General features: G+C 40.3%; 1 protein-coding gene across 1 annotated transcript in view; it reads left to right on the top strand.

Annotated features, from left to right (window-relative positions):
* The window catches only part of SH3RF2 (SH3 domain containing ring finger 2), a 159,624-nt gene that overhangs the window by 37,720 nt on the left and 96,705 nt on the right, over nt 1-25,199 (top strand). The window contains exon 2 of the mRNA XM_036751918.1: nt 23,897-24,166. Within this exon, the coding sequence (XP_036607813.1) occupies nt 23,897-24,166 (270 nt within the window). The remainder of the gene's footprint in view (nt 1-23,896; nt 24,167-25,199) is intronic.

A 25,199-nucleotide genomic window follows, 5' to 3' on the forward strand; every position in this document is an offset into this window, starting at 1 on the left:
GCCCAGACAGGATGGGGTGTGTTTAGGAACAACCAATAGGGCAATTTTGCCTGAGTTTTGGGTAGTGCAGTTAAAGAGAGAAAGAAGGTCTTGAACTGCAGTGAGAAAGCAGTGAACATGAAAAGGGGTTGGGGGAAGATGCTTAAGAGGTAGGGTGGTCGTTAGAATTGACAGAATTTGGCAACTAATTGGAAAAGATGAGGAGGGTATCAATGGTGATCCTAAGGTTTAGAGAATAGGTTACAGGGACTATTATAGAACCTGTAAGAGAAATGGGGAAATCAGAAGTTGACATTGGTTTCAGGGAATGGGGAAGATGAGTTGGTTGCAGGGCATTGGATTTGGAGTCAGAGGACTTGGGTTAGAATCCCATATCTATCACATACTACCTGTGTGACCTTGGTCAAGTTACGTCCATTCCTTGGGCCTAAAAAATCATCTGTAACATGTTGAGGTGGCCCTTAGGTGAACTCAGACATCTTTTTCAGCTCTAAGTATCGATGAATCAAATTTTTGTTCTTCAGTTGTTTCAGACATGTCTGAGTCTTAATGACATTATTTGGAGTTTTCTTGGCAAAGATACTGGAGTGGCTTGCCATTTCCTTCTCCAGCTCATTTTGCAGATGAGAAAAACGAGACAAACAGGGTTAATTGACTTTCCCAGAGTCACACAGCTAGTAAGTGTCTGAGGGCCAATTTGAACTCAGAAAGATGAGTCTTCCTGATTCCAGGCTTACAGTCTATCCACTGTGCCACCTAGCTGCCCCTATGAATCAGTTAGCAGCATTTATTAAGCATCTACTATGTGCCAAGCACTATGCTAAATATTGGGGGATACAAAGACATAAATGAAACAATCTCCACACTTAAGGAACTTACATTTTATTGGGAGAGATGAAATGTATACATATAAACATATGCAAAATAAGTATAAAAAATACAAAGTACAATTTAGAGCATAACTTTGGTTCAAGGCATATTGTATTTGAAAATATAATTGAAATCTCATTAGGTACATGAATGGAGAAAGAAATGCAGACTATTATTATCATTATTTATTATAAAATAGTTGCAGCTTCTCTTGTTCTCCCCCCGTCCCACCAAGGGCACAAAACCCCAATCAAATGCAACTAAGATATTTTTTTTCGTTTTGCATTAAGAGGTCAGATAAAATATCTAGTCAATGAAACTAAGAATTTTGCCCATAGAAGATCTCTACTACAGGCTATGAAAATACAATAAGGGGTTCTTGACCTTTTTGACATTTTATGACACCCCATTGATGTTTGACTTCAAGACCCTACAGCCTCTATCCAAAAAAGTTCAGCCTAGGATAGTTATTTTTAACCCTGAATTTCCTATGTAATATGTTTTCCACTCAATTGTCATTTCAAATGTGTTAGGGTTCAGTGTGGGGCATTTGGTGCACTGATAAGTTCAATTTGGAATCAAGGAATCTGAGTTTGAATCACCTGAGTCTGAGTAGATTGCTTCCATGTTCCTTTGTAGCTCTGAGTCTGATCATATTTTGAATTATTTTAATTTAACTCATCTGGTTCAAGTCCGCACTTAGTTTCCTTGGAATATCCTCTCTCTCTCCCCCTTTCCCACTCCTCCCTCTCCTGATTTCATTTTTCTTTTTCTATCCCTCTCCCTCACCTTCTCCCTCTCCCTTCCCTTTCTTTTGCCTCCCTCCCTGGAATGAGAACAAGGAGGTTAGAGACTTCAGGGCAGGCATTCTTGCTTGAAGACTATGTCTATTATTTTCATACTGCTCTGGTTCATCTCTCTGTTCTCAGCAGTCATTTGTCTTGCTCCCTGAGACATCAGGAAGATGATAGGATTTTGCATAGATGCCTAAATATCACAATTACAGTCTTACATGCCCCTCTCTTCACCCACACTCTCCTCTGTTTCCCAGATTCCTCTCCCAACCTATCCCTTCTCTTGTCTCCTTGTGACACAATCATCAGAGCCACAGGTGCATAATCTCGTGGGAAATAGAGTCCTAGGAACTTCCCCTAATGAATGATCACTAGAACCAACCATTTGAGAGAATGCAGTCCATTCCCATCAGACATACCTTTGTTACGGTGATGTATTGCACACATGTGAAACTTGTTATTTCTCTTCCTATGTCATCCTCAAATCTTTCATATTAACTAAAGACTAAAAACTAAAAATGAAAAGCAACAAGTGAAGTCATGCTATCATCCTAGGTCCTACCTGTTGACATTGACAGAAGCTGCCTTTCAGGATTGTTCTCTCACAGTTTGTCAGTGAATACAGACAGTCCTTTGGTTCCTTTTGATTTCCAGGTCAGGAGATTAAAAATATGTGTAACAAAAGTAAATTAGGAAGATTAGGAATTGGAGATGGGGGTAGATTGAAAGAGAAGAAGAAATAAGCAAAAACATTGTAAAAAGATTAAAAATGAAAGGGAAAATAAGCAATAGGAAATGGAGGGGAGCATAAGGAAGAAGACTGTTTTCAAACAAATGGATAGTTGTTCTAAAGAATCTGGTAATCACTAAGGAAGACTCACATTTACAATCTATTGAGTTGAAAATCCAAAGGGAACCATTTATTGTAAAAACAGTGACCACTTAGGTGGAATAACAGCTTATTTAACCCTTTGCCAATTCACCAGAGCCTGGTAGAATTTCAAAATAAAAGCACAGCAGGGCTGTGGTCGAAATCATGGGTTAAGTCAACCTAACCCACTGGAGAAGGACCAGCTCTTCTGGGCAACATCCCTGTCTGTCAGTGTTGTGCCAAACCTTTGCAGAAGCACATCTGGGCCTGGGCCTAGGCCTGTTTTTCACGGCTCATTTACAATGTCCCTGTTCTATTTCTGGATACTCACTCCTTCCCAAATGACACTGGAGCCCAATTTCCCAACACCCACTTTGACAGGATGTCTTTGAAAGTTCTATTCAGAGCTGATCCCTAAGAAACAATGTTTTTAGGCACTTGATACGGAAAACAAAGAATTGGGCTGGGGGATTGTTTCTGTTGTTTTCACCAAAACTTGGAAGGTTCTTACTCTTCCCTAGTTTGGATAGTTTCCTTTATTTAAAGGGACAGCTGCAGACAGTATCAATGCTTCTTCACCCAGACTATAAAATTACTCAGATCAAATGCTGGGAAAATGAACTGTTTGGAAATCTGAGACCCTCACTCAAATCAATGGAAGGCAAGTTAGCCAAACCCCAGAGTTGCACATTCTCTTTGGTTTGGCACACATCAAGATACAAACACTAGAATATTATATCCGAATTCAGAAATTGAAGCTTTCACAGGCCCCTTTGCTGCCATCCAGGGATGTGTGAGGGAATCAAATTCAGATTCAAGACCACTGATCCTCCTGTTATTTCGCAAACCTGTCCAAGTTTTATATGTTGAGTAAATAAATATTTTTGGTGCTCACTGTTTAGCTTGGAGAAGAAGAAACCATGGGGACATGAGGAATGTCTTCAAGTATTTGAAGAGCTGTCGTGTGAAAGAGGAAAGACAGTTGCTTTGTCTCAGAGCTAGGAAAAATAGGAGGAAGCTGCAAAAAGGCAAATTTAGGACTGGTTTAAGGAAAATCTTGCTAACATTAAAGTTGTCCCAAAGTATAATGGTTTGTCTCCAGAGGTTATTGTGTTGCCCTTACCTAAGACTACTTTTCAGATATAGAGGAGATTCTTTTTCAGCTAATCATTGGATTAGATGGTCTCTGAGGTTCCTTCCATTGCTGAAATTTCATAACTCTGTGTGCAAAGATACTAGACTTTGGGGGGAGGCATAGAGGAAAGGGGGATTGAGGAGGGAGATAAAAAAGATGAAGTCAATTCATAAAGATATTTCATACAATATGAGGATAAAAAATTCTATATGAGCAGCATTTGAGTAGATATTCAATAAGTACTTGTTGGATAAATTATTTGTTATATGCCTAATCTTCATAAGGGACAGACCCAACTAGTTATACCCCCTTATTTCATTTGCTATCATCTAGTATTCATTCAAATTCAATAAATATTTATTAAACAGCACACTGGGGAGGCAGGGGAGACCTGAGAAGAGGGGGTAGAGTTATGATAAGACACAATCCCTGCCCTTGTGAAGCTTATAATCTAAGAGAGGGATAAGATAAATACACACATAACTATATTATGGCAGAATACTTTACAATAAATACATTTCAAATAAATTGTGGTATGGTGACTAGAAAATTAGCCTTGGAGTCAAGATAACCTTGTTTCAAGTCTTAAGTCTGACACAAACTGATTCTGTAACCATGGGCAAACCATTCGATTTGTCAACATCCCAGACAGCTCTCTAAAGCTGTAAGTTACAGGGAAAGAGCCAACCTACCTTGGTAAAGAGATCTTCCCCTTTGGGATTTCCCTGTGCCAGTAAAATCACAGATCTGGCACCAAAAAAGACATTAAAGAAGTATTTTTTAAAAAATTATTTGTGAGATTCGAGAAGGAAGTGGTCCTGCCTGGAGTTGGAGTAACTTAAAACCCAGTTGACAGATCATTTTGTTAATCATCATATCACCATCGTCATCACTATTAATGACATCATTATCATCTTAAAGTATTTACTGAATAAATAGAAACACAGAAAAGGTTTTAGGATTATAGAATATTAGCCTAGTCCATAGAGAGCAGGGAAATTAAAACCAAGATTAGAATAGCCTTTTCATTTTTTTTCCTTAATTGCCAATTTACCTTCATGGACCAAGTTACTTACGTATAGCTGTATTTCTGAGTACCTAAGATATTGGGCCTGGTGATTTTTTCATTCCCACCCTATTTACTCACATTTACACAGACACAGTCATTGGCCCTGCCATGGCAAATATAATATAGATGGGAAGTATGGGGGTGGGGAGGGAGAGAGCAAAGGCAAAGGAAATACAGTTACCTTCAGACTGCACTAAAGATCCAGACTCCCTCTTTGCTATTGAAACATCATTTACATGAAATTCTAAGTAGCAATTTGCATATTCCAAACCGATACTAGAATGTTCTCTATAAAGGCTATATTGGTCTGGTGGATCCATCCTGGTTGGAACCTTTCTCTGTTATTTGGTGTTTTCAAACAGGACCAATGACATCAGGAGGATGTCTTGAGTTGCAAATGAATTGGATTTAAGTGAAGCAGAGTTGTGCAAAGTCATCAGCCTTACTCTCTCCTTCAGAGTCTTTGGAATCCAGTGGCAAGGCATAAGTCAAGATGACTGGCGATGGCCCCAGAACTTTCTTTAATCTGGGTGGGGATAAGAAGTTCCATTTGTCCAAAAAATGCCTCATACAGGACAGAACCTCCTCTGACCATATTCCTTCCCCAAACCTTTCTTAGATGGCAACATGATGTAGGGAAAAGGGCACTAGATTTTGCATCCAGGGAGCTAGTTGTAAGACCCAGTCTCATACATGTTGAGTGTGTGATATATGGCAGGGCCCTTGGCCTCTCTGGTTCTCAGTTTCTTCCTCTGTAAAATGAGGGTATGCATTAAGTGTTCTCTAAGGCCCCTTCTAGCTCTAAGTGTTTCTACTGTGTCCTCCTAGTCCAATGATGTCCCAAATGTAAATGGAACCTTAATGCTAATGACTCCCAACCTCCCTTCCAATGTGCGTGTATTTTATATTGCATTATACAAGAGCATATTATTTAAAATCCTGAACGACCCTGGACGAGTCACCTAACCACTTTTTGCCTCAGTTTCCATTTGTAAAAAGAGGCTAATAATAACACTTACCTCCTAGAGTTGTGAGAATCAAACGAGATAAAAATGGTAAAGTGCATAGCACAGTGCCTGGCAAACAGTAAATGCTATATAAATGTTAACTATTATTGTATGTGCCGAGCAAGCACTAGAGATGAATGCTGAAAGAAACCAAAGTAGTTCTTAACTTGGGGTTTGTGAACTTGGATAGAAAAAAAATTGTATCTTAATTTTCAATAACCTCTGACTGAAATTTTACATTTTCTTCAATTATTTAAAAACATTATTCTGAGAAAGGTCCATAGGTTTCACCAAACAGAGGAATATGACACAAAAAAAGTTAAGAGCCCCTGAACTAAGGAGTGAAAAACAAGTAAATGAAAAAATATTCTAAGAGCCAGAGAGGATTTTTCAGATAGATGAAAAATTTGATCAACCCATGGATAGCTCTAAACTTATTTGTACAACTGAGGTCACTACTGGAAGGCTGTCAATGCATGTACAGGGGAATTCTATCTTGTTTCATTATTATATATGGATTCATATTATCTATAGGCTGAGCCACATCCTCTGAAAAAGAACTTTGTACTCTAAAAATCTGATAAAAGATTCTAGTAAATAACTTTACTTCCCCTCCTACTCCCTAATACTAAGACTATATAGAAAAAGATGCTTCATGATTACTTTAGAAAATCTTGTCTGCTTTCTTCAGAGTCACCAGCAAGGGTTTATTCATAGAAAACTGAAGCAAGACAAGTTAAGAAGAAAATAGGACATGTGCTAACTTAGAAACAGCTGATGGGGCCAAACCCACATCACTGCCTTCTGCTGTTTACTCCCAGAATACTAGTTGGATTCTTATAATGACTTGTGGTCATAGAAATCTACCCTTGTCCTTTCATCTTTTTCATCATTTAGGTGGCAGTCACTTTGTAAGCAATAAGGGACATTCAAGTGAGAACAGTAAATTGGACAAATTGTATTTCTGGAAGCAACCATTTCAATAAGCCACTCTGTAAGGACTAGGAACATTGGTTAGGGGTTGACATCATCTTTCTTCCTTCCTGAATGTTTTTTGCATGTTTGTTTATTAGTTTTGTTTTATGTGTCTGGGGGCGGGGGGGGGGCAGGGCGCCAGCCAGTGGAGAGCAGGGTAGAGGGAGCTGGACAAATGGCAAGGAATGTCTGAGAGCCCTTAAGTTTGATCACTGAATTCAGCAAACCTATGTGTACAATCCCATAATAATCCAATGTCAATAAGAGAGAAGTTATAACTAGTTCATTTAACATAATTATAGTGCAGAATTCTGCCAGCCATAAAGAAAGACTTTGAACTGCTTCCCTTTCTCATTTGCCTCCTGCTTTTTATGATGGTAGGCTCAGACTTGTTGGATGGGGTCCAGGGCTGAATGGAAGCCAAGAGGAAGGGAAAGAACACCAAGAATTGGTTTGTATTTCAGTGTGCAAGGAATATTGGAAACACACAGTCTGTTCTTTTATGGATTCCTATGGAATTCTCAAAATTTAGAACCTTGCTTCTTGGCTTCTGGTGTTAGCCCTTTTATCTTCAGGACTAAAAAAGGCTCAAGTAAGCCACAGCCACAAATGAAATTCAATCATGATACACATGAACTCAATATACCAGATGCATTTGGGTCATGTGATGAATATCAGCCCTGGACCAAGTTTACACTATTATTATTATCTTGGAGACAAGTCTCCAAAACTCTTAAGTGGTAGAGCAGGTACCAATCTGCATTGGTAAAGGGAGTTTCCTTGATAGGAGTTTCTTACACTAATAAAAAATTAAGATTATAGATCATGCTAATGGAGAATGATAAAAAGCTTGGTTAATTGATATCTACAGATTTTTGGAACTTTTATATGATTTTTTATCTTCTTCCCACACAAGAACATTTCTTAGACTAGCTTGGATTTCTTCCTGCCCACTACTTAGTGGGTCATTAAATGGCCCCAAAGTAGAATGCAGGAGGGAGGCAGAGAAAAAAAACAAATTAAAGGCATGAATAATCACAGACTAGGTCAGGGGTGGGGAGACTGCAGCCTGGAGGCCACATGTGGCCTTCTAGGTCCTTGGGTACAGCCTTTGACTAAGTCCAAGTTTTAAGAACAAATCCTTTTATTACGGGGATTTGTTCTGTGAAGTTCGGATTCAGTCAAAGGGCCACACCTGAGGACTTAGAGGGTCACATGTGGCCTCAAGGCCACAGGTTCTCCATCCCTAGCCTACATCATCAAATACTGAATAATCAAGAATGATCTTTGAAGGAACAGGCAAAGGAGACAGAATGCCACCCTTAATTTACTTTACTTTCCCTGAATTCCTTCTATTCTATATTCTAGACAGTCCTTCTGTTGATTTAAATTTTTTTTCCTTGTATGTGCTAAAGGAAAAGTTCAACCCCCTCAAGTTCATCTGACTTAATAGACAGATGCAAATAATGAAAAGAAAATAATTACTGTTGGCCATACTCTAATCCTACTTGTTTTATGTGGCAGATTTCTATGTTTACAAAAGATAATTAGATACTCAAAGGAGCTTCTCCCATATGTCTGAGATACTGAGGTGACAAAAGGTCAGCAAGTCCCCAGTATACTCCCCACACCTTTCCTTTCTCCTCGGAAAGGGAGGTCATCTCTACATTAACCTAGAGGGTAGAGGCTCAGGATAGCTAGGAAATGCCATATCAAGGACATTAACCCATACATCTTTCTCTTAAAGCGCTCCTGCTCCTTGGGTCCTCACACTGTCAGTGCCATCTTTTCTGTCTTCATAATTCTTCCATTTCATATTTCCAAGGCTGTTATTTCATCATTTCAAAACAAAACATAGAAACATCATGGCATGAAAAGGAATGGGGTGAGGGAAAGGGGACCCAGACCTACAGAGAGCACCAGGGAACAAAGTTCTAATTACCCTTGCAAGTCAGCAGGGCTACTTTACCAAGTCATTGATAAGAAGAGGAGAAGGGACGGTTTAGTGAAGGGGTGGGGAACCTGGGGTCGTGAGGCCGAATGTGGCCCTCTAGGTCCTCAGGTGCCGCCTTTTGACTGAATCCAAACTTCACAGAACAAATCCTTGGTCCTCGAGGCTTCATGGGGCCCTCTGGGTCCTCAGGTTCCCCACCCCTTGTTTAGTGACTTGCTCAAATTGATCCCAAAGCATCTTATCTGCAGAAGCAATTCTTTCTTAGAAGATGAGGGTGCACCTTTACACAGTGGTGCCTGCCGGATATGGACAGAGAAGTGTAAGGAAGGGCATGCCTGAAGGCAAAAGTGACAGAGTGAAAGCATTCCACCAATAAGAGAAGGAACCCAGGAGAGCAATAACCAAGGAAACCTCACTTATAGCAGCACCGTAGAAAACTTTCTGCAGGATTTACAAGCATTGACACCTGCATCCAACATGACGGAAGTGAGAAAAACCCATCAAACCACCACCTGAAGAATGAGAGAAAAAACTAGGGCTCTTGGGAGGAGGAAAGTATATACTATCTTGCTAAACTGGGGATCTGATCCATCTTCAACTGCTGTAAGAGAAATTGCACAGGCATGCCAACAAGTTTCAATGACAGCAAATACACACCAAAACCAGATTGGAGCCATTCCAATCAGCAAGTGCTGAAAGGGAAATCTCTTTAGTTTGTGTTAACATACACCTCCCTTCTGAAAATATGGGAAAAAAGGAACTACTTAACTCTCTCTCTGTCCTACCCTCGCCCCGCATCTCTTATCTGTCTCTACATAATTGAATGAAAAAATGTTTATGGAGGCTTTAAAAAAAGGGGGAAAACCTTCTGCAATACTATATTCTTCAAGGTGGGCTCAGGGTAGAAAGATATCAGTCACCTTAATACATTGTTATTGGAGCCATGAATTGGCCCAACCACTCTAGAAAGAAATTTAAAAGTGTACTAGGAAATTAAAACAACTCTGAGGTACCACCTCACACCTATCAGAATGGCTAATATGACAGAAAAGGAAAATGACAAATGTTGGAGGGGATGTGGAAAATTGGGACACTAATGCACTGTTGGTGGAGTTGTAAACTCATCCAGCCATTCTGGAGAGCAACTTGGAACTATGCCCAAAGAGCGACCAAACCATGCATACCCTTTGACCCAGCAATACCACTACAAGGTCAATATCCCACAGAAATCCAAAAAGGAGAAAAGGACCTATATGAACAAAAATATCTGTAGCTCCTCTTTTTGTGGTGGCAGAGAACTGGAAATTGAGGGGATGCCTATCAATTGGGGAATGGCTGAACAAATTGTTGTGTATGACTCTGATGGAATATTATTATGCTATTAGGAATGATAAGCAGAATACTTTCAGAAAAACTTGGGAAGACCTACATGAACTGGTACAAAGTGAAATGAGCAAAACCAGGAGAACATTGTACACAGTAACAGCAATATTGTACAATGATCAATTGTAAATGACTTAGCCTATTCTCAGCAATGCAAAGATCCAAGACAATTCTTAAGGACTTATGATGAAAAATGCTATCCACCTCTAAAGAAAGAACTGATGGAATTTGAATGAAGATCAAAGCATACTGGTGTTTTTTTACTTTCTTTTTCTTTTTTTGCCTGTTTTCTTTCACAACGTGACCAATATGGAAATATGTTTTGTATGACTACACGTGTATAACCTTTATCAAATTGCTTGCCTTCTCTATGAGGGAGGAGCTTGAAGGTGTGGAAGAAGAATTCGGAATTCAAAATTGTGAAAAACAAAGGTAAAAATTGTTTTTACATGTAATTGGGAAAAAATAAAATCTTTTTAAAAAATTTAAGTATATTAGGAAAGGAACTATAAAATGTCCTTACCCTTTGATCCAAAGATTCCACAGCTAAGCATATACTGAAAGGAAGTCAAAGATGAAGAGATCCTCTATACGGCATGATATTTACAGTAACATTTCTTGTGGTAACAAAGAAACAAAGTAGATGCTCATTGATTAGAGAATGGCTAAACACATTGTAGCACAAGAAATGTAGTGGACTATTATAGCACAATAAGAAGTAAAGAATATGATGAATAGAGAGAAGCTTGGGAAGAATGATATGAACTGATGCAGAGAGATGCAACCAAAGCCAAGAAAACAATATATACAATGACCACAATGATTTAAATAGAAAGAACAACAAAACCAGAATGCTGTGTAAAGATGATGCTCAAGCTTGACTCTGAAAACAAGAGAAGAAAATTTATCCCTTTCTCTTTTTTTCAGAAGAGATGAACTATAGAATAGGAACATTTATATGTATATATGTATATATATATATATATTATATATATATATATACACATACACACACACACATATATATATATATAGTCAGACTAAATTTGTGCCCCTCTTTTTCTCCAAGTGATACAGTGGATGGAGTACTGGACCTGAAGCCATGAAGTTGTTGTAGTTGTTGTTATAGTCATGTTTGACTCTTTGGGATCCCATTTGGGATTTTCTTGGCAAACACACTGCAGTCATTTACTATTTCCTTTTCTAGTGTGTCCCCATTTTACAGAGGAAGAACTGCAGCCAATATGGGTTAAATGACTTGCCCAGGCTCACACAGCTAGTCAGTGTCTGAGGCCAAATATGAGTTCAGTTCTTCCTGACTCTGGGGCCCAGTGCTCTATCCACTGCATCACCTAGCTGCCCCTAAAGTCAGGAACACCTGAGTTCAAATCCAGCCTCAGTCATCTAGTAGCTGTGTGACCTTAGGCAAGTCATGTAACTTTTCATCTATCTTAGTTTCCTCATTTGTGAATGACCAAAATGCCACCTACCTCCCAACGTGATTGTGAGAATAAAATGAGATATTGGCAAAGTGCTTTGAAAAATCTTAAAGTGCTATATAAATGCTAGTTATTGTTATCGTTATCACTACAACAAGAGATGGTTTGCTCAATAGGAAAGATATGAACGATATATTCTCAAATGAAGGTGATGTGAAAACAAAAGATGTCGATAAATGAAAGGCTTCGGAAGGGATATTTTTTACCCAAGCTAAAAGTTTTGTGAGGGGGATTGTTTTTAGGGCTGACCTAGAAAATGTCCTTATGCTTATCGGTGGGTGTCATCTCTTTACAATACTCATTCCTGGAGAAATAACAAACAGGAAATTTAGGACTTACACCCTAGAAACAGGGTTATGTTTGTTGTGTTGGTTTATCTGTTATGGCTCAGCTGAAGATTCTGAAGCCTCAACAGCTTCTCTAGTTGCTATGCTGAAAATGTATAATTTCAGAATATTATTGACCTGCGTTTTCTTGGTCTTGGTTAACTACAGGCAGGCCTGGGTTCTGAATTTACTCCTCAGGAGACTACATGTGATATGGTAGAAAAGACCCTGGAACTGGAATCTGTCTCATAGAATGATAGATTTACAACTGGATCTCCCTCCTTTCTTTGTAGAACTGGGGAAAATAAAGGTGTTGTAAAAGAAAACTATATCAATGTAATTTTGTTTTTTGAAAGATGAAATTAAAAAGAAAAAACTTAGAGCTGGAAAGAACCTTAGAAATCATCTAGTCCAGGGGTGAGGACCTGCAGCCTTGAGGGGACAAGTTCCCCACCCTTAACTCAGTCAAAGGGACTCACTTGAGGACCCAGAAGGCCACATGTGGCCTTGAGGCTGAAGGTTCCCCACCCCTGAATTCTAGTCCATCTGCTCCCAACTCCCTTTGACAGAGAAAAAACTGAGATCACAGAGAGGTGGAATTACTTGCCTAGAGTCACACAGTAAGTAGCAGGGTCGGGCTCTGAATCTGAGTTCTCTGACTTCAAAAATCCATGGTTCAAATTCCAGCTCAGACATTTACTCAACATGTGACTAAGGACAAGTCATCTTCCTTCTTAGGTCCTCTTGGTTTCTAACCTATAAGTCGGGGCTAATAGTACTTTTATTGCCTATGTTGCAGGGTTGCCATAAAGTCAGGGTTCCTAACCTGGGATCTGTGAACTTTTTTTAAAAAAGGACTCTGATTATTGTATTTCAGTATAATTGGTTTCCTTGTAATTCTCTGTATTTTATTTTATGAATTTAAAAACGTTATTCTGAAAAGAAGATCCATAGACTTCATCAGCCTGCCAAAGGGGCCCAAAACACACTCAAAAAAGTAAAGAATTCCTGGTATGAAGAAAGTGCTTTTGTAAATACTGAGGCATTATAGAACTTTGAGTTCTAATTACTATGAGAAACATAAAGGAAATAGCATTGGTTTGAGAATCTGTAGACCTGAGTTTGAGTTCTGGCTCTTGATACTTGGGAGCTATGAGACCATGAGCAAGCCACTTAATTGCACTATACCTCTGTTTCCTCTGTTAAATGAGAATAATAATGCTTTTACTGCCTACTCTATACCACTTTTGTGAGGAAGGTGTTCTATGAATCTTTAAAGTGCTATATCACCATGAATTTTTCTCTTCTTCCCCTTCCTCCTCTTCCTCCTCCTTTCTTCTCCTCCTCTTTTCCTTCACTTCTTGCTTTTCCTCTTCCTCTTCTTTTTCCTCCTCTTCCTCCTCTTCTTCCTCCTCATGGCTCCTGAGCTAGGTCAGAAAGTTGTATCAAGTCTAACAGGTCCCTTTCAAGTTTTTACAGCTGAATGGATTTTAAAGAGATGCTCACAAATTTTGGGGGTTTGTCTCTGTCCCAGTGGTGATGCTTCAAGTCTTTTAAGGTTGTTGTAAAGCCTTCTAAACATAAGCCTTTGCCATGGAAATAACCTGTGTCTTCTGGTAGACAGTGAGGCAAATGTGATGATGTAACAACAATGTTACCTGCAGCTGCTGTGGAGGTATAAGACCAGCAGCACCAGCACAGAGGATGGCTGTTAGCACAGGTTCTTTGATCTGCTTTTCTAAAGGAAAGCAACTTAAAAAGGGTCAACGATCTTACTTTAATCAAATGTATATATATATATAAAATTCACTTAGTGCAGGGGAAAAGTCAGCACCCTGAACTTCAGAGAAAATACAAACAGAAATTACAAGCAGAAATTATATAAATGGAGCAAATACAAACAGCAGGGCTTCCAACTGTCTGACCAAAAGCAATACGTGTATAGTTACCAGAGGGAGAAGCAGCAACTTCTGGGTTTTTCAAAGCTCCTTAATGGCTACCCAGAGTCTCATCTGGCTACATCACATGAACACTTTTCCCATGAGTGAGCCCCAAAGCAAAATGCTAACCTTCTTCAGGGTCAGAAGGCATCATAACCATCGTGACCCAGGGTCATGTGACTTAGGCTTCCATGGGACTTGAGCAGGTCACATGGGCCTATTAATGGATGAGAAAGATCTTCCCATCAAGCAAAAACTACATTAACAATACAGATGACCTCCCTTGGTTATCCTTGGCAGCTGTGATGCAATGGAAACAGCAGAAGATGTGGGTTCAAATTCCAGCTCTGGTACTTAGCAACTAAATGAATTTGGATGAATCATTTAAATTCTCAGTGCTTCCATTTTCTAGCTTACAAAATGCTATTCTAATTAGCCATACTACCATAAACAGCAAGCACCCTTGCACACCTAGGATGGCCTGCTAGCATGGGTTCTTTGATCCACATTTCTAAAAGAAAGCAACTTTTAAGGGGTCAACAATGTTACTTTAATTACATTAACTAGTTCAGGAGAAAGGTCAGCACCCTGAACGTGGAAAAAATACAAGCAGAGAAATTAGCACAAAGATTAACAGACAGGGCTGTCTGAACAAAGTAATGCAACCACCTATATACATCACTGGATAGAGGGAGCATTTACATCTGAGTAGTTGGGGGGGGTGGGGATGGCTCTTAACAAAAAGCTACTCCAAGTCCTATCCAGGGAATCAAAAGGTCCTTCTCATGAGCATATATACAAAGCAAAATCTCACCTCAGAATATATATACCTCTCAGAGCCAGAAGGCATCACAACCTATGTGCTTCAGTGGCACATTACCAAAAGGTGTGAAAGCCTTGCAGCAAGCAAGCCTCCCCATAAGCAAGCTTCCCCCTTAAGCAGGCTCCTCCTTAGGCAAGTTCCTCCCCCAGTGGACTCTATGTGACTCAGGATGTATCACAGCTGTTATTGAACACATGTGGTCATATAGGCCTATTAATGGGCAGACAAGATCTTCCTATTCCATTGACATTACAATTACCTACCTAGGAGACCTTTCATGAGAGTCAAAGGAAATAAGATTTGACAGGACTACAAATGTCAGATATTATTACTGTTGCCATCTCACCAAGGTAGCCACAGGAGCTGTGTTGCTCCTTGAGAGCAGACACTATTTCATTTTTGTCTGTCCCCAGTACCTTGCATAGTGCCTGGCACGTAGTAGGTGTTTAATAAATGTGTGTTGATAGATTGCTTGATTATACACCTACCTACCCTTCGTTTAAGAGAGCATGTACATAACTTTGCTTATTCAGAGGAACAAAGCAGATAGGGAAAAATCTTAACTTCTCAGATAACCTTACCATACTGAAGATACAGCTCTGTACCTGATCTTTCTCTCTATCATGTAACCTGTGGCTCTAGAGACAGCTGTTTTCCCACATTCAGAAATTGGCCCTCACTCCTAGTTCCCCCCCAACCATCTACCAACATTGTTCACTATTTTTGGGAGGAGGAGGGGAAGCAGGTTCCAAATAATAATTCTCTCCTCCAAAGAGAGAGAAGAAGGTTATGGAAAGAGGGCTGCCTTTATGTAATCAGAGATGTTTTGCAGCCTGAAGGAGACATTTTACTTTTGTCTTTCCTCACTCTGCATGGTAGTTTTGGCTTAGTTTCTTATGCCAAATGTACAGAAAAAAAGAGTATCATTTACAAAATACCCTGCCTATTGGGAAGACTTACATTAAGGTTGGAAAAATTGGAGAGGATCAGCGGTGCTTCACAGTAGTTCAGCTCCCAACCAACCTGGGTGAGGTGTTCCTTACCCATTGTTAGTCAGGCCACCCACGTACCATCTGCTCATCCCCTAGAGATGTTGCTGCCCACCTGGTTCCCTTTGAAGTGAGCAGAGAAAGAGAGAGAGAAGGCAGGGCTTTGGCTCCCAAAAGGGTTACAATGTGCCCTGTTAAAGATCTCCACGCCTCCAATTCCTATCCCATTTCAGAGGTTATTCTGATGTGAATGGAAGATGAAGGCCTGGGGAAAAGTTTGGAGAAAAAGATTTTAAAAAAGAACCGATTGGTGAGCCAAAAAGAGGCTACTTTGGCCCAGAGCAGTTTCTTCTCTATAACTGTGGTCTGTTTGTGCTTCCTTATCTTTGTCAGGCAACAATATCCTTGTGAGTTTGGAAAGATGCTTGGGCTTGCCAGGGGAAGCAGAGACTTTGCCCGCTGACACAGAGTGATAAACATGGTATGCACTAGGGAAGAGAGAAGAAAGAGAGAAATGCAGGATCAATGTAAGAGGAAGACAAGAGGCTAAGGAGGGATGAGAGACCAAAGAAAATAGCTTCAGTCTCTAAGGTGTGTTACATCTCAGTGACTGGGAAAGACCAGAGTAGGTGATGCATCTCTGGATGGAATCTGTGCCTGTAGATGATGCAAAGGGTGGAGGATAGTAGCATCTGCCCAGAACAATGGTGTTTCAGAACTTCCCTAGTATCTGTTGTAGATCTTTTCCCAGTAACTTTAGAGATATTTAAGCAAATAGGTCCAGCAAGGGAGCAACCCACTAGCCTTTCAGTGGTCAGGAAGAAAAGACAAGGTTAGAGAAAAGACTAAGCGGGAGAAGGAAGAACAAGATAGGAAGCTGAGAAAGAAATTGGGGGTGGTAAACTTTGGGCTTTTTAAGCTACTAAAGTCAGAAGAACCACATGTAGAGCAAACCAAATGTGTGTTCTTATCTCAACCCACCCAACACTCCCACCATGGAAACTGAGACAAACCTAAACTTAAACTTTTTCACTTAACCTGTTTTTATCTAAGTTACCAATAAGTTAATGAAATAGTTCAACAAAATAATCATCTCTTGCATGACATGGCCAACATCAAATCCATTATCTACCAGATTGACCTCAATATCAAAATAATAAACTATTTCAGGGCATATGACCCTGGGCAAATCACTTGACTTTTTTGATCCTCATTTTCTGTAGCTGTAAAATGGGGATGGGAGTGGTGAGGATGATAATCACTGATCCTATTTCAGGGAGTTGTGATGATCAAATGAGATAATGTATGGGAAATTGCTTTGCAAACCTTCAACAACTACATAAATGCTATTACTATTATCATTATTATGATCAAAGCACAGCTTAGAGAAAAATTGATATTAGTCACTAGGAAAAGTCATTGAATCTCCTGAGTACCCTTGAAATGTAAAACTTTTTATAGGAAAAAAAATGAACAGAGGGTATCAGAGATTGCACAGATAACTGATCTCATTTCTATACTCCAGATGCAGGAATTTCTACTATCAAGTGCCTTACAGATAGGGACTGGACTTCAGATTTCATTGTTCGGGAATGTCATATACACAGTGTTAAAAAAATCTTGGTACAGATTTAAGCTGTTCGATCATAAGAGTATACTAAGATTTTTGTATGTGTCCTGGGTCCCTGTGTCCCAAAAATGATATAAGGTGAGGAATTCCCTTTATCAGTGCAAGTCAGCACTTTCTCAGTGATTTAGTCAGAGAATTGCCTACACTATAGCATTGAGAGCTTGAATGATTTGCCCAGGATCATCCAGCCAGTGTGTGTCAGAGACAGGAGTTAAACCTATGGCTTCCTGCCTTCTGGGCCAGCTCTCTATCCACTACTCCACACTGCCTCTTTAATAGCCATGGGTTACTTAAATAGCCATGGTAACATGAGCCTCTAAGAGGTTTATTGCTGCAGCCAGTTTGGGATTCACTAGAGCAACCAGCTCTGTTGGGATGGTTAAGTGAGCACTGTCACTTCCCAGCTCCCATCCCTCCTTGGCAAAAAAATTAGGGAAACACATGCAGCCTGGGCTGAGCCATCAGCACTTTCGAACATACCACTGGCATCAGCTTACTCATTGCTTTTCTGCAACTTTAAGACTAATACCTCCACGGACAGATCTATTCTAATATGATTGTCAGAATGAGAGGCAGTCACTCACTAGTCGAAGTTGCACTGTTGTGTAGTAGTTTACTTCAGTTTCCTCTCAGTAAAGTGAAATGATAATGGAGATTGTGTTGCTCTCCTTTCCTAGGTCCTTGTAAAAATGATGTCCCAGGGCAGCATATTTGACCTTATTGGTTTTCTCTGGTCTTTTTTTCTTCACCATTTGTGCGTTCTTTTCTCATATAATCCAGAATTTTGTAAGTGCCTATTTGCGAGTTATTATTGCTAGGAGCTGAGGATTCGGTCAAAGCTTCTCCCCCAAATTCTGACCCCAACAAGCTTACATTCTGCAGGGTAGAGGGGTGGGAAACAGCCACACAATAATTTGAGGGGAGGGAACCCTATTGAGGAAAGGTTTCCCGTAAAATGTGGTTCAAGTGAACCTTAAATGAAACTGGGTGGTCTAACACAAAGTAGTGAGGAAGGAAGGAATACTAGGCCTAGGGATGGTCCATTAAAGGCATAGAGATGGGGGATGCAGTGGGAACAGACCTTTAAAGGCACAAAGGTAGGTGATGAATGCTAAGTTGGGAAAAAAAATTGGACAGTTTTGCTTGAATGTAGACTATGGAGAGCTATCTCTCAATATTTCTAGATGGTCTCAGGGAAAAAAAAAGAAAAGAATTAGTTCCTTCACAAATTCATCTTACGGCCATCGTTATGCAAACTCAAGAGATAATCAGTTGAGAACACTAGCTTTGATCCTACTTTGACCAGAAGATGAGAAAATCAAGCCATCCTTTTCTTTTAAGTGTTCCTTAAAGTGTTGGGACAGTGGTGGTTGTCGTTCGGTCCTTTCAGTGATATCTGACTCTTCATGGCTCCATTATGGAGTTTTCTTGGCAAAGATACTAGAGTAGTTTGCCATTTACTTCTCTAGCTCATTTTAAGAGTAGGAACTAAGGCAAACAAGGATAAATGACTTTCCCAGGGTCACACAGATAATAAGTATTCAAGGCCAAACTTGAACTCAGGAAGATGAATCTTCCTGATTCCAAGCCCAGTGCTCTCTATTCGTTACACCATCTAGCTGCCCAAGGACTTAGGTTGAAATCCTGACTCCACTACTTACTACTTGTATAGCCATTGGCAAGTCACTCAACCTTTCTGGGCCTCAGTTTCTCCATGTGTAAAATGGGAGGAGGTCAAATTAGACGGCCTCTATGGTCCCTTCCAACTCTCAAATTATGTGATCTTTGATCTTCATATGGGTGGCTAAGCCACCATAGTTGCTGAATTCCAGACAGGCTTTGCTTGGCCTCTTCTCAGAGCCAGGCAACAATTGTCACTGATCACACACATACTATACTATGTAAAAACCCCTGTGGTGAGAAGTAACATTGGAAGAGTGGAGAGGCCACCTTGAAGTCAGGACCACCTGAGGTCTTATCTGACTCATACATACTGTCTGACCCTCAGGTAGCTCTCTGTGACTATAAGTTGCAGAACAGCAGCTGATCTGCATTAATAGAGAGATTTTTCCCAGCGAGATCTCTCCATCAATAAAATCACAGGTCTACGTTAAAAAAAAATTGCTTAGCACTAAGCTAGTCACTGGGGATGCAGTGACAAAATAAAAGACAGTTTCAGCCTTCAAAAAATTCACAGTCTAATGAGGGGATAGGTGTGAATGTAACATATACACAAACAACTAACAGTCTGAATTTCTTTTATTTCTTTCACACCATATGTTTTATAGCTCACCTTTTCACATGGAGTTTGTGTGTCCTCATTGGAAGACATGATTGGTGTACCGAGTTAATAAGATTTCTAGGTGAGGTGGCTTAGTGGATAGAATGCCAGGGCCTGGAGTCAGGAAAACCTGAGTTCAAACCCAGCCTCAGACATTTACTAGCTGTGTGACCCTGAGGAAGTCATTTTACCTCTGTTTGCCTTAATCCACTGGATAAGAAAATGGCAAACCATTCAAGTGTCTTTGTCAAGAAAACCCCATGGACAGTATTGGTTTCCTGTGGTCCCACATAGTCGTGAAGAGTCTAACATGACTGAACAGTAACAACAACCAAATTAATAATTCAAGGCATTCTAAGTAGAAATGCCACACCAGGAATTGGGGGGCATCTTTCCTATATGACGAGGCATGGATGGTTGTGCCTGTGCATTCATCAATATTATTTTCTTCTTGATGTTTTATTTTTAAATCACTTTCTTTTTGAATATATTCCTCTCCCCTCCTTTACCCAGTTTGTCATCCCTTGTAACAAAGATTTAAAAAGAGAAAAATAGTTCAGAAAAACCAACCAAAATATTAACCATGACTGATAGCGTATGTGATGTTCCATACCCATAGTCCTGCCATCACTCTAAAAGAGGGCAAGAGAATACCAAGTGCACCAGCCCCACTGACACCTCCTCATCTTTTCCAGGTGAGCAAATTAGGTAGGGACCAGAAGCCCCTGAACAAATTCATCAGTAAATCGTTACTGGTTGTGGCTTCAGCAAGGAATGCCACCTCCATTTGAGACACACATTAAACTTCAATTTGGACAGCCTCCATGTGTGAAGAATAGCGGGAAGGCAATTTGGTGACTCTGACCGGGAAGCTTCACGGTAGTAGGGAGAGAAAACAATTACAGACACTGAAAAAAAAATAAGTTACAAACAATATATCGGGTGATCTTTTATTAGGGTCTTTGAGCCATTTCCCCTAGAGAAACCATTTAAGATGGGGTGGATTAGCCATCTGAGTCTCTTCGGGTGCTTGACTTTTATTCAAGGGCCTTGGAGTTAAATAATTCATGCTAATAGTCTCAGCAGCAAGGAGAACAAATTGCCAAGGCTCCAGAGATGCATTTCCATTACAAGGCACAGCCCTGGATGAAGTTTGTGATGAAAAGCTATGTTAAATGGCTTTCGTTTCATGCTCTGATTTCTTTCTGCAGTCTGAGAAAGAAAGCATCATTGCAAGAATGAGGATGGGCTTGAGTGGCCCAGGGGAGAGACTGCCCAAAATGATGCTTGAGCCAATGAATAGGATTTTCACATTAAAAATAGCAGCCAGAATCCATTTAGCATGATTCCATAATGGGGGGGGGTGGGAGAGAAGAGGAGGTGGCAGCTGCAGTTGGAGGTGGTATTGCTATTAATTCTACCTGGGGATTTCAAAGTTCAAGCATCTTCAAAGGATCTTAAACATTTTCTGAATTTGAGTTGGGGGTCTAGTTGCTCAGCAGTCATTTACACCACCTGCACTTGCCATCATTTTCAGAATGGGAAGGGGAAGAGCCTCCCTGGCTTTCTCCCCTACATGCTTTTAAAACTCCACTCTGGCATTGTGATTTGGGTGGAGGTGGGCTAAATGCGGCTGTGTAGTTTATTCAATATGCATTTATTAAGCACCTACTTTGCGATTCCTTTTTGACTGAGTACCCCTAAGGTGGTAGATGATAATAACTAATATCTGTAAGCTGTATCATAGACATTTCTGTTATCAAAGAAGATCATGTGTAAAGCACGTTGCTAATCTTAAAGCACTATATAAATACTAGCTCTTCATATTAACAACAACCTGTGAGATAGATATGACTGGTATTATTACCCCCATTTTGCAGATGGGGAAACCAAGTCTGAAAGAGGTAAAGTGACCTGCTAACATAAAGCAAGTAAGTGTCTGGGGCAGGGTTCGAATCAAGGCCTTCCATGTGACCTTAGGCAAGTCTGTTCCTCTCTCAGTCTAATTTTCCTCCTGTATAAAGTAAGGGTGTTGGGCCTGATGATCTCTAAGGTTTCTTCCAGCTCCAGATTTATTATCCTGTGACTCCCAGGCTAACATTCTCTCCACTATGAACAGCAGCCTTTACCCGCTCCTAGGCCAGCCTTGAGACAAAGGACTTAAGGGAAAAACCTTCTTCTTGTTCAGATTAACCTGATTACCACATCAGCTTCAACCTTACTTCTCAAACCTCATAAAGCATTTGGCTTTGCACTCCTCCTATGTACTTGTTGGGTAATATCTATTAAAGTTATTTGTATTTGTCTTATCTCCCTACTAGATGGTAAGTTCCATAAGGGCAGGGACTGTGTTGGGTCCTAACTTCTATCTTCCCCAGCACCACATTCATGATCCATACATTGTGATTGTTCAGTTCCATCTGACTTCATGATCCTGTGGACCATAGCATGCCAATACTGTCCACCGGGGTTTTCTTGACAAAGATGCTGGAATGGTTTGCCATTTTCTTCTCCAGTGGCAAACAGGTGAAGTGACTTGCCAGGGTCACACAGCTACTAAATGCTGGGTTTGAACTCAGGTTTTCCTGACTCCAGGCTTAGCACTCTATCCACTGAGCCACATAACTACCCATACATAGTAGAGGCTTATGAAGAAATGTTGGCTGAATGAATGAATTAGTGAGTGAATGGACGAATGAGGAACCCTAGAGAGACAAAGAGAAAAGAGGACAAGGCAGCTACTAAAGTGATGATTTTACACCATCTTGTTCGATGACTATTATTCCCTGCTGTAACTAGCAGATTTGCCTCAGCCCTTGGAAATCCCCTGCTCTCATTCCTGCTTTTGTCCACAGCTTTTCTGGGTAAGGAGCGGCTTCCCAGAGTAGCTGGCTGTGTGCATAGATGGCTGAACCTGCTCAACTTGGTTTACTCTCCTAGCTTCCCTCCCCCCCCCCCCCCCCCCCCCGCCCTCCACTCCCTCTGCTCCCAGCTCCTTCACTGCCTGTGCTCTCCCAGCTCTAGCTGTCACTCTTTCTCCCAGAGCTTGCTTGATAGAAAGGTGTGACTACCTAATCCAATCTGCAAAGTGAATTTTCAAGTTTTTCTCTATCCCCAAGCCACAGAGAGTTGTTCAAAATTCCTTTTGAAATAATCATGGTGGATTCATGAGATCCTTGGAAGAGTTCAGTCAGTACCTTCAACACTTCTCTCATGAGCAGCCAGGGTATCTGGCATGAAATCAGACTATTTCATCATCTTACTCAGGAAAATAGAAATAAAATATGAAAGATAACTTAAAATAAAATAAATTTACCCATTACACTGGAGGGATCTCTATGAAACTCCATTTGGGTTGTCAAACTTAGCCAAAAAGTCTTTTTTTTGAGTTTAGCTTTTTATTTAATGTCACAAAAAATATTTAGTCAAACAGACCAAAGTCCATGTCATCATTGGACTCCTCAGTTTCTTCTTTTTCTGCTTCTTTTTTCTTCTTCTCCTCAACCGGGGCAGCTGTGCTAGCTAGCAGGAGCAGCCCCTCCAGCAGGGGCAGCACCACCAGCAGCTGGGGCAGGTCCACCAACTCCTACATCGCAGATGAGGCTTGCAATGTTTACATAGGACAGAGCTTTCGAAAATGATCCAGGCCAGAATGGTTCAACATTTACACCTGCTGCTTTAATGAGGGCATCGATTTTATCCTCCGTGACCAGAATCTCATCCTCATGAAGGATGAGGGCAGAGTGGATACCAGTGAGCTCGGAGACGGCCGTTTCAGGAGATGGATGAGGAGAGACTTGTTTGTAGTGGTGCTAGCCACCAGCTGAAGTGAAGATTCACCCCAATCCAGGCTTAGCTTCTGAAGAAGAACCAAGCCACTTACAGACAACTAAAGAGCCCAAAAAGTCTTTAAGCTGTATTGGGAGTTTAATGTCGCTCAGTAGGAAAAAAAATTAGTTTAAAAAAATTGTGACTGAATTGATGGATTATTTTGAGTCATGGCCAGTTGACTCAGTCTTCACAATGGTTAAAACAGTTATGCATACAGAAAAAAACCCAAAATAATGGAACAATAGTACTACATATTTTTTCAAAGTACTTCTATGTCTATTATTTCAATTCCTCTCCATAGCAACCTGTGAGGAAGGTAAACCATTATAATTACCTCTGTTTTAGTAATGGGGAAAACTGACATGGACAATTAGGTTAATTACCCAAGGTCACACAGTCAGGTGAAGTCAGTCAAGACTACACCATTGTCAGATCAAAGTGCATGTCATCTCGCCATGCTACCTCTCTATTTTGGGGGGGTAAGTCAGATGAAGAATTTTCTACTTTGTCTCCCCCCAGGTGCCAAGAGCAAAAGCCCTATGCAATTACAGAGGGCAGAACCCAAGTGACTTGAGTTTCAACAAGGGAGATATCATCCTCCTTCGAAGACAGCTTGATGAAAACTGGTACCAGGGAGAGATCGATGGCATCAGTGGAATCTTCCCCACCAGCTCAGTAGAGATCATTAAGCAGCTTCCACAACCTCCCCCACTCTGCCGGGCTCTTTACAACTTTGATTTGAGAGATAAAGACAAAAGTGAGAACCAAGACTGTCTGACTTTCCTCAAGGTAAAGGGGTGAACAGGGGAGGGGAAAATCTATTAAGATAATAACTAAAGAGTGATGGTTTATATTATTTTAGTAAGAAGTTTTGTTTTTTCCTTAAAAAGCATCATTGACTGGTAGAGTAGTCACAGACAAGGCTGAGACTGATTGTCTTGGGAGAGAGGCAAAGGTATGCTGGCAAATGTTTAATAACCCAATTTCTGATAAAATGTGTGCTCACACAATTTTACATTTAATTTGCATTATTAACATTTTCCTCATCACTTTCTTATGTCTAGAAATCAACAAAATCATACAATTAAGTCCTGATTTATACCTTGCTGATCTTCAAAATTTACAATAGGCTAGCAATGGACAAAGCTGGTTCTAGTTAGCTCCAGCACACCCCTGGAGGGACTAATGATTGTCACACTGGACATCATGCTAAGTACCCAGGAGTCTCTAGCCATGTTTAAAGTTTAAGCAGCCCAAAGCACCACCATTCATCTGGTGGCAGTCATTGAAATCTGGTTCCTAGAAGGAAATACTCGGCTCTATGAAATTATAAAACTAGCTTCATATTCCCAAATCAGTTAAGAAAAAGCATACATCACTCAGTCCTATTAAAAGGAATCTTGGAAATGAAAGGTAAAGGTATTTTATTTAGTACACCAAGGAAGCAAGCAATTGGGTACAGCAGGCCGGATTCAAAGTGTGGTGCTGCTTTTTATAGACTGGAGTAAACAACTTCCATAGAAAGAACGAAAGTATGTTGATTTGTACAGAAACCAAGGTAAGCCAGATGTGGTCAAACAGGAGGTAGAAAGATTAAACATTCACATTTTGGGTACACATGAACTTAAATGGATAGGAATGGGTGAATTTAATTCAGGTGGTCATTACATATACTACTGTGGGTAAGAATCCCTTAGAAGAAATAACAGTAGCACTTGTTGGCAATAAAAGGGAGAGAAAAGCAGTACTGGGTTATAATGTTAAAAATAATCCAAAGCAAACCATTTAACATCACAGTAATACAAGTCTGTGTTCCAAACAC

Source organism: Trichosurus vulpecula, chromosome 3 (genome assembly GCF_011100635.1).
Source record: "Trichosurus vulpecula isolate mTriVul1 chromosome 3, mTriVul1.pri, whole genome shotgun sequence".
Taxonomy (NCBI): Eukaryota; Metazoa; Chordata; class Mammalia; order Diprotodontia; family Phalangeridae; genus Trichosurus; species Trichosurus vulpecula.